Source organism: Vigna umbellata, chromosome 1 (genome assembly GCF_029865625.1).
Source record: "Vigna umbellata cultivar VRB3 chromosome 1, Vumbellata_1.0, whole genome shotgun sequence".
Taxonomy (NCBI): domain Eukaryota; kingdom Viridiplantae; phylum Streptophyta; class Magnoliopsida; order Fabales; family Fabaceae; genus Vigna; species Vigna umbellata.
In genome coordinates this window covers 86423195-86434320 of record NC_142165.1, presented here as the reverse complement: position 1 = coordinate 86434320, position 11126 = coordinate 86423195, and the positions used below count along the sequence as shown (strand labels likewise).

Sequence of the window (11126 nt, the reverse complement as noted above, 5' to 3'; positions counted from 1 at the left end):
CTTATTTTTGTTAATTTGATGCAAATAAATCATTTCCGTCAATTTCATCAAACGGCGTTAATGAATGTGTGACGTGGCCTTACACGTGGCCTTACACGTGGCAATACTGTCCTCAGGCCACGTCACACATTCATTAACTCCGTTTGATGAAATTGAGGGAAAGGATTTATTTGCATCAAATTAACAAAAATAAAGACCCAATTGAGACGCCAAAAAATAAAGGGACTTATTTCAAATTTTGAACAAAAATAAGAATTTATTGAGACATTAAACCTTAAGTTTTATTAAAAATTTGATCAATTACTTACTAAAGAAAAGTAACACTCACTTAGCGGAGTCGGAAAGACAAAACAGCAAGTTCCGAAGCGACATCGACGCGGGAAATTTACGTTGCAGTTAACAAATCTTTCGCTAAGCGCCACGTGTCGTTTTTCCTCTGTCAGTTTGTTTTCCGTTTCTGATTCCAAATCCACACAACGGTAACGACTTTGGAAGTTGGAAGTTGGAAACTCCGTTCATCAATGGCATCTGAAATTCCTAACGAGAAAAACTCCCTCTATCCGCAGGTAATAGTCGATGTAAAGCCCGAAGCATCATCTTCTTCCAACCCTTCCTCCAATCTTTACCCCAAAATCGACGAGGTCGAAAACCTCATCCCCAACGACTTGAGCGCCTCCGCCCCGCCGCTCGCCGCCGAGGAGGTTCTCATCAAGGTCCCCGGCGCCATCCTCCACCTCATCGACAAGGAATGCAGCGTGGAGCTCGCCTGCGGCGACCTCAAAATCATCTGCCTCCGCCAGGGGACGAATATAGTCGGTTTTTATGCAAATGTCGGCGATATACAGTGGCCCATGGCAAAAGACGAGGCGGCGGTAAAGGTCGACGACTCGCACTACTTCTTCTCCCTCCACATGCCGAACGAATCCAAATCAGATTCCTCCAGTGATGAGGAGGAAAAAAGAGGACTATTTAACCTCCGCCGGAACCGGAAGAAGAAAAAGAAGGACTCCGTTCCCAGCGTGATGAGCTACGGCTTAACGATAGCGTCGAGGGGGCAGGAAGATTTGCTGAAGGAGTTGGATAAGGTGCTTCAGGAATGCAGTGCTTTCTCGGTGCAGAAGGTGTCGGAGGAGGCGAAGAAGGAGGGGGAGGCGTTGGATGCGTCGGTGGCGAAGGAGGTATCGCCGGCGGATTTGCAGACGGAGGAGAAGAAGGAGATGATGGAGGAGAAGTGTGCTGCGTATTGGACCACGTTGGCTCCTAATGTAGAGGATTACAGTGGAACTGCTGCGAAACTTATTGCGGCTGGTTCTGGACAACTGGTGAAGGGGATTTTGTGGTGTGGGGATGTGACGGTGGAACGGTTGCGGTGGGGGAATGAGATCATGAAGACAAGGATGGCTCCGGGTTCACAGGAAGAGGTTAATCCCGAAACCCTGAAGCGGATCCAAAGGTTGGTGTGCTCTTAATTAATCTTCTTTTGCTTTGTCAGGTTGAATTTGTTCTGTAACAACATAAGGAATTTGCATCACTCTGTTGTACTATGTTTTTCTGTTCAATGGTTATTTGTTTTATTTTTTTTGTCTGCTACTCTGTTTGAACTGGGAACATTCAAATAACCGATATTGTCTTTTGACTTGATGTTTATATAGGGTTAAGAGAATGACCCAAATGACAGAGAATGTAGCAAATGGGGTCCTCACTGGGGTTGTGAAGGTCTCTGGATATTTCACCAGTTCACTTGTAAATTCAAAAGCGGGAAAGAAAATTTTCAGCCTCCTACCTGGCGAAGTTGTGCTTGCATCATTGGATGGATTCAGTATGTCAGTTATCCTAATCCAGGCTTCTAGGGGGCTTGCTTACAGCCATCACTATGATGCTGTTTGAGTTGTTTTAAGCACTAATCATGCAATATCCCCTTACAAAGAAAGAAATAGAAAACCTTCCAAATTCTTTACAAAGCAAAGAAAATTAGGGCGAAAAAGTTTATATATTTTTTATTACAAGGTAAGGAAGGGCATTGAAACTCTCACACACGCGCAAAGGGTTCAAACAGGAAAATAACTTGACTAGTGTGTTTGTAGTTGATAAGAACGTTCTAAGTATGTTGTGTTCTGGTTGTCTTCAAAACACAAGCAATTTCTGAGTGGCTAAACAACAGAATAGAAAATTTGGTTTGAAAGGCTCGTAGGAAGTGCAGTTTGAAATGGCTCACAATCAGTGTTTAGACATTATTGTTCATTTGGTAGACAAATATTCACATGTTTGGGCTTTAAGATCAACCAGCCATGATCCTGCTATTTAGTTACTGTACATAATTTACCGAGTCAGTTATTATAGTGATGAATTGTTTTGTAAATAGGCAAAGTGTGCGATGCTGTTGAAGTAGCAGGAAAAAATGTGATGTCAACGTCAAACACTGTCACAACCGAGCTTGTCAGTCACAGGTAAAGTGAATAGATGAAGTATCTATGGTAAAATACCTATTGAAGAAAGCATGAAATTAGGTATTGAATTTAATGATACTGTCTACACTGCAGATATGGAGATGAAGCTGCAAAGGCAACAAGTGAAGGACTGGATGCTGCTGGTCATGCTGTGGGGACTGCTTGGGCTGCATTTAAGCTTCGACAGGCTTTGAATCCTAAGAGTGTTATAAAACCTACTGCACTCACCAAATCTGCGGCTGAAGCTGCTGCTGCTGAAATTAAGGCTAAAATGTCCAAGTGATTTCTGCCGGTACTTCTTCAATTAAGCTTTTCACCATCATAACATCAATAGCCACTGCTATTCATTCTAGACAGCTACCAACATTCATTTATGATTTTATTTGTTTTTTTTTCCTTTATGGTATGTGTGTGTATATATATACATATCCATTCTCATTACCATGATGTCTGATCTTTCATCAGCTTTAGACTTTTCCCAAGTGTAAATAAAATACAGGATAATTCTACTTGCAGACAATTTTTTTATAACCATTTTTGCAATTTAGAAGGGGAGGGAAGTGAATGATAGAACGGTTGATTTAATTGGAAGCGACAGAGAAAATATGAGTTGTAAATAAGTGTTTTAAGAACTGATTTGTATACTTTCGCTGTCATTTCAGTTAATTAAACACAGTTTTCTTCTGAGATTGTCTTTTACTGATTCAATCCTTTGGCCAAGGCTGATTGATAACAACTTGCGATTAGCACTGAATTTTATTTTCGTTTTCTACTAATCTTAATTGTTCTTGTTTTGAATTCTGATATATAGGCTTGTGATACCGAATTTATGAGTTGTATCTGTTCACTTATCCTTCCCAGTACTCTTACCATATGACTAATGACTTTTTTCGATGAACTATGAACTACTGTCATACTTTCGTGTACCATCAACTAGTCAAAGTGTAAAATACTAGAATTGGATTAGCAGTTCGGGACTAGTTTGTAACATGTCATAATAATGCAAACTTTATTGCTTCAATGTATTTAAAAAAGCAGCATGTCATAAACACAAACTTTATTATCTTCATTGTACTTAAAGCAAGAGAAAGTGTAAATTTTATGGGAGTTCTTTTTCTTGGTGATTGATAGGTGGTATCAGAATTTCAGACTTTGTTCACATCCCAAGTAGTAGAATAAGATAGATTTATTTTTGTGCTTAAAATTGTAACAAACAGATTCCTCCACTTCAGGATAAGAAGGAAAAAACTGTCCAGAGCTGCCATTTTTTTTCCCTTTTTTTCTCCTGTCAAACGAACAATAAAATTTGACATTTTCATTCTATTCCACTCTATTTGGCTTCCACTGAATTTATACTGAAAGATAGGGTAAATGAAAATTTCCAGTACTTACTTAAAGAAGAAGCATACAATGATGTAAAACGTTTGTAGACCATGTAGAAAAAGGAAAAAAAAAAGGTTCTATTACTTGAAGATTGGGAGCATTACCGAGTCAGCAATCGCGTGAGAGTTTTCACTTTATACTTAGATAGTGATGTGTTCAGTTATCGGAGAAGCCAAAAGGAATAAAAGAAAGGCATGATGCATACCATTTGGTCCAAATTCCAATTGATTTGGTGCACAAGGTAAGCGTGCAGAATAAGATCAGTAATAAATGAGAAATACGGCGAAAGAAAAATATATTGGGTCCTTCCAATTGGTATCTTACACTAAACTGGTTGGTCTTCATCAATTTAATTATATTCTTTTTTATAAAGTCTATATTATTTTCAATGTGTACCAGAAATGAGTGTGAGTCACCACTTTTGATAAAAGAAAAAAGTTGATTTATTTTTTCCAATCACTAATCAGTCTCTCTCACATTCTTTAACTTCAATCCCTTTTTTTAAAAAGCAAAAATTCTGGTATACCAAATAATTTGCAGTTTAAATATTCCTTTCACTTTCTACGTTAAAAAATAAATAATATCTCGAAAATATTGTTCTCCATACATCAAATAGTTTCATATTATTTTAAAAAAATTATATTTTGTGACTTTAATCTAATACACATAAACATTTTACCTCACTTTTAACCAAAAAATTGTAATATAATAAATTCATATACCTTTTACCTTATATAATGTTTAATTTTGTTTTTTTATAACTTTGACTCACGCTTAAATTATTTTAAATTATTTTTACATGACATAATTCTATATGTTAAAAAGGAAATTACCCAAAAAATAATGTGATAATTGATCTAACAGTATTATAAGACTTGTGGTGGGAACAAAAATATTCTACTGAGATAATTTTAATCCGCGCTTTAAGCTAGATTTTTTTTTTTTAATATTTAGAACCGAGAATTCGAAGCTTTACATTGAAATTAGATTGGCCCCAAAATCTGGTTTTACCTATTAATAATATTTTTAAAATATAATTAAGAAAAAATATGAATATAATAAGAGCAAATACTTTGTCAACAACCCCCTTTTATCTCAGTTATCTCATCGTGAAGCTTAATTAATTAGTAAAGAAGGGGCTACGAGAGTGGTGTATCAGCATTGGCATCTTTAGTTGATAATTTTTCTTTTGGTGAAAAAGGGACCAGATGTGCCCACTATTGGACTATCACCTCATCTGATTAAGATGTAACATCCCAAACAAAACATATAAATTTTTAAATTTAAATTTATTTCTTTCAAATCTTATTTATAAATTTATACCTACATGTTCTTTTTATGTTTCTAATCTTATTTAAAACATCATTTGTTCTTGTATCAAGATACCGACCTTCAAGATAAACTAATTGCATTTAATCAATATAAAAAATGCTTAATTATTTAAAGCATTCAATAAACAATTCATCTAACTCATTTTATCAATTCAACAAATTTATAAATTTCCTCTATGCGACACCCAGGGTATTGCAGTATATCATAAACTTGAATTTATTTTATTATTTTAATTGATTAAATGGACTCTTTCAAACTATTCATCAACTAATATATTTTATAAAATTATAATATAACTATTTTTTAGTTAAGAAGTACCAATTTCATCAATAAAGTGTCTCTTAGATAAATCTCCATTAACAAACAAAACCAAAAATTTCAAAATAAAAAACACACCCTTTAATACTAGTGAAAAAGAAACCCACTCATCTTTAAAGCTCTTCCACAGTATTTTGTCTTTCATGTATAAATACTCATAAATGCAATTTAAACACCATATCACTTTTATCACAACATCTCAATTCATACTTCATACTTCATATTTCAATCAATTGAATTTACAAATCAAAATGCACTTCTACACCATTAATCTATATTTACAATTTTTAAATAACTAGTTTCTTTTATGTGACTTATTATAAGTAGAAAACACAAAAGAAGTTAATATTTACATAAAGACGACTCAAATCAATGATTTGATCATACTATAATAATCATGATTGAACAGAGATTCATTTACATGCAACCTCCTAATCTCACATATTACAAAAATTAATTAGACTCTAAAAAGATCAAAAGATAAACTTATTTTATTTGAAAAATTGATAAAAAAAAAAGATAAACCTTGTTGTTAAGAGTTTTATGACATATTCCAATTTTCAAATAAATGAGTAATGAAGCCAAAAATTTAGAGAGAAAGTAAAAACAATGTTTTAAAAAATAATTAAAGAGATGGTTGGTTATTATAAAATGAATTATTTGTTATGATATATTAAATTAATATGTAGGATTTAGTTAAATCATGATAAAATCAATTTTAAGATTGCAAAAATATAAAATTTTTAAAATATGAGAAATAAGATAAAAAAATGGAAAATAATATCGTAGATAAAAACATATAATTTAACCTTAAAAAGTAAATTTTTTAGGCGAATGTACAATTTTAAATAGAGAAAAGTATGCCTTAACTATCTTGATCAAAGGTCAAAACCTTGCCCAACTCCTGTGGATATGATGAACTACTTTTCAATTTATAAACCCTATTGTGTGATATGACAGCCCCACAACCATATAATAAATAAATTATAAAACATAAACATTAGGGTTAATTGAACTACTACTACTACTACTAAAATTAGGTGAATGAATTGCTTGAAAAAAAAATAGCAATCTGTATATAGTTCTCATCTTTGATCATATATTAACAGTTGTCTGAGATTATTAAATTTCAAGAAATGAGGAGACTCTTACGGCTATTAGTTTTTTTCCAACACAGTTATCAGGTTCTAAACAGTGTTTATAACACTCTTTTAGCTAAAATTCAAACTTTAATATTCTATTCTAAATATTGGTCGTGTAATAACTATAGTTACCTGAGATACTCAAGATGAAACTATACAAAATCTAAAAATGAATTAAATTTTACACAACAATTTTATACATAAAAGATGTATCAAATATTTAACATAATTGTATAATTATTTTTATATTCATTGCAATCACATAATAATTTTACTGTGATAATGGGAAACAATCTCCATCAGCAACCCCTCATTTAATTAATGTATGGCCTATAAATATAAAAACCTACTCTAACGACCAATTATTCTGAGTAAGACTATAAAAATAAAGTCAATATAAAAATATACAATGCTTTTCTATTCGACAACAACATAATAAGTAAATAGGTTTTATAATATTATCAAATAATTATATAATTTTTTTTTTATTCTATAATTTCTAATACGTCCTCACAAGTCAAAATATTGAATATTTTTTTATGTAAAATTTGATATTTATAAGTAGTTTATGACGAATCTGATGACACAATATAGTTTTGATAACCTTGATTGAAATAAATTTTAAATAATTTTGATAAATTTTAAAAAGTGAATTATATAATGTAATTTGACATTTTTTTTCAATTGACTTAAAATTATTAACAAAAAGTAAAAAAAAAATATTATTCCTTTTTCTCTGCTGGGCAGCAAAGCGATTCCTGAAACCCTGAGACCTAAATTTGCAGCTCACAGTGGACCTGAGGAATGTAATTCCTTCATGGTATCTGCATTGAAAAGAAGGAATTGAAGTTCAAAATTTGATTTGAACGTGACACCTTTGTCCAGACCCTTAGTGATCAAAGATTCTGCATATCTTTCGTTTCTCACTCCCAATATGTTTGTGTATGAATAATAGTAAATTAAACTATTACAGCAGCAAAATTTGCAGCCATGGAATTTCAGTGGTCGACACAGTCAACTTGGAAAAATACCTTCACTATGTGTACATGTCATTGTCCTAACTTCCAACTATTCTATTAATTGCCCACAACTTAATTTGTCTCTTTTGTAAAATACAGAAGAAGGACCAAGTTGAGAACCACATTATCACCATCATGGTACTGTTTGAGGGAACAAAGTAGAAGAGTTTTGAGCATGTAAAAAATTAAAATGTGCACACAACTTGTTTGTAGTATAATGCCAATGGTATTTGTATGATCTCGATGATTTGGTTCTTGATATGTTCTCTTTTTGACTATGCAATGGAAATGGAATACTATGGAGCAGTTCAGTTTTCTCCCACTATAAACCATTAAAGATCTTAACCCTCATCTTAGTTAGTGCTTCAATTCATATTATATTCCCGAGTTCTGTACGAACACTGCAAAATGGGTTTCTATGGAATAGTGAGTTGGAGCACAAAGGTGTGTTCTAGAGGACTCCGTTTCTGCTTTCTGTTCCCTCATTCTATCAGCTAAGAAGAATTACATCATGTATTGTTTACCAGCCACCACCGATTAACACAAAAAAACATAATACACATGTTTTCTCTTTTTTGCTTCAGATTATCCTTTGCGATGAGGGCATTATCAGATTTTAGGAATTACAATTGACATATTTTGAATTTACATTTCAGGTCATTCAAATCTAGGTGTTATGCATTTTTTTTATTTTATTACAATTTTTTTTAAATTATCAATATAATTTTATCAATGGAATCTATTGATAAATTTAAATTATTAACGAATTTTATTAACAGATTTTAAAATTTTAATTATTAATTAATTATATTAATAAATTTATTATTGAAAATAATCTGTCAATAATATTCATTTTACTTTTTAACAAATTTGTTATTAGAAAAATCTATTGATAAATAAAATATATATTATTTATGAATTTTTTATCAATAAAACTCGTTGACACTTTTTTTTATCAACGAATTCATTAGTCAATAAATATATCGATAAAAAAAAATGATAAATTTTATGTCTAAATAACCTAATATGTGTATAAGTCGTAAAAATGGGAGTCTAGAGATGAGACCAAACCTCTTCATCTTTATCTCTCTTCAAATCTAAATCCCTTATTATTCAAACCTAGAAATAATTAAGCTTTCTTCTCCATCTAGACACAAGAGAGTTAATCCTCCTTCATTTTTATTTTTTCTTTACCAATAATTTAGCACAAACCATTGTCAAGTCACTCATTTATCGTTAAAGTGTCATCACACACCTCACTCTTATTATTGATTGTATTTTTACCAACAAATTTCGATCTGTGAAAAAAAGTCCTTACCAATAATTTTTTTTTACGTTTTTGACGAATTTTGATCATCGATAATATTTATTTTTTTAGTGTTTAATTTGTATAATTTTAAAAGTTCTTTTAATAATAAAATTTAATGTAAAGGAAATAATACTTTTCATATGTTTAAAATTTTTCAACGATCTCTTAACCTATATGTCGAAAAGAATAAAAATATACAAATTTTATTGAAATCAAAACTAAAAATATTTGTTATGTATAAAATCATCAGAAAGCATATAGTTATTTTATTTAAGCATAAAATATATTGAATGTGAAAAAAAATTATAATATTCAAATAACATTGCAGATATTTGGAAGCTATATTAATGGATAAATGAAAGTTAAGTTTCATTAGTTTTGTTTTTATTTAATATATTTAAATAAGAATTAAGTATTGTTTTAGCGTTCAAACTTTGACACCAAATTAGAATTCGTTTCTGTCTCAAAATTTGATATATTTGATTCTTAAACTTTTAAAAAAATAATTAATGTAGTCATTTTAATTTCATTATATTATTTTTTTTATATGTCAAACACGTTTTCAAGTAGATATTGAAAAGAAATGTATGAAATAATGTAAACAACTCAAACACTAACATGAAACGTGTTTGACACAAAAAAAGTTAACATAATTGGATTAAAAAATTATATTAATTTATTTTCAAAGCTTGAAAATCAAAATCTATCAAAGTTTCAAACACAACGAATTTTAATTTCAAAAGGAACTAAAAAGATATTTAACTCTTTCAATAATCATTACTTTGGTGAATCATTGATTTATTTATTTTTTCTATTAAATAAACATTGTATATCTACTTTCACATTTTGACTTTATTTTGGTTATTTTCATAATAAAATCATTTCCTAAATGTTGCATATTTATTTTAAAAATATTGTACTATTAAATTATCAGTATAAAATTCTAAAATATTTCTTACATAATAGGTTTTATTTATTAATTATTTTTAAATATTGGTATTTATTTTAGACTAATTTTAATCAATAATTTAATGAAGATGTAAAAAAGCGTATTTAGAAGAGGAAACACTCTTTTTATTTGGGGACAAGAGTTAGGATTCTACCAATAAAAGTCAAGGTTTGGAACAAAAATGATTATTGATAAATATCTCACATTAATATTATTTATAATACCTATATATTTAATTATATGCTAAGAATCTCACATTAAATTAAAAAAAAACGTATTACAATATTTAAGTTACAAACTCTCGATAAATACATACACAATAATTGTGAACCATATTCACATTAAACTGTCAATGACTTTTTTCCTACCTTTTTGTTGAAGATATAGTAGCATCAAGAAAATGCAAACTTTTGTGCTTTGGCTATTATGCAGTTTTGGTCCTCTCCTTTTATTTTTTTTTACCACATTTTATGCTTTGAATAGGCAAGACATTAGGCTGGTAGAATTGTAGTTGTTGTTCTGATTTTTGTGTTTGATTTGTGCACCCAAAAGCTTCTATTGTAAAACCACTCACACAGAAAAATCCAAAGGCATGTGTTAAAGGACCAACCAATCAGCTAAGTCACTTCTTGCAGACCATATTTAAATATGCAAATGAAATTGAAGGAATAAAATAAACATTCGTTTATGATGTATTGTAGTACTTACTTTATCATGCAAAAAAATAATTTGGTATGAATGTTTTTTCTGTGTTGAAGTTGGTATAAAAAGAAAATGTATTCTTAGTTTTCCCAATAACAGTAAAAGTGGAGCAGAAGAATAACGTAGGATTAGAAATAGAAAAGAAAAAATAATTGGGATTCGTTGACCCTTACATCAGTTCTTGGCGAAAGGTTCATGATTGAAGAGAAAAGAGAGTGTGGGCACCACTGCACCCGATTCATGGTATCCAAACCCAGACACGACACGAGTATGTTCCTCGGCCATCTTTCTTCCCTTTCTTCCCAGTAATGTAATGGCCACATTTATGGTTCAAATTATGCCAACAATCGCCGTAGGAAGTGGCAAATGTGGCATAACTATGGATAAGGAAAGCATAAAGAATAAACAAATCACATCCTCTCTTTCACTTTTACTCACACTACCACGACATGGAAGTACAACTAGCATAATTCAAACGACCAATCATCTTTCAACAACTAGCATAATTCAAATGTTAAAACTAAG

General features: G+C 30.8%; 1 protein-coding gene across 1 annotated transcript; it reads left to right on the top strand.

Moving 5' to 3' along the window:
• The first annotated feature begins 358 nt into the window (after nucleotides 1-358).
• LOC124837196 (Senescence/dehydration-associated protein-like protein) lies at nucleotides 359-3134 on the top strand. Its single transcript, XM_047312493.2, has 4 exons — nucleotides 359-1453; nucleotides 1653-1819; nucleotides 2363-2447; nucleotides 2541-3134. Exons 1-4 carry the CDS (start codon nucleotides 522-524, stop codon nucleotides 2728-2730), a joined length of 1374 nt encoding a protein of 457 aa, XP_047168449.1. The 5' UTR covers nucleotides 359-521; the 3' UTR covers nucleotides 2731-3134.
• The last annotated feature ends 7992 nt before the right edge of the window (nucleotides 3135-11126 follow it).

Coding starts and splice junctions, on each gene's coding strand:
- LOC124837196 (XM_047312493.2), top strand. CDS start 522: ATGGCATCTGAAATTCCTAACGAGAAAAACTCCCTCTATCCGCAGGTA. Junction 1,454..1,652: donor ACCCTGAAGCGGATCCAAAG/GTTGGTGTGCTC, acceptor ATGTTTATATAG/GGTTAAGAGAATGACCCAAA. Junction 2,448..2,540: donor ACCGAGCTTGTCAGTCACAG/GTAAAGTGAATA, acceptor TCTACACTGCAG/ATATGGAGATGAAGCTGCAA.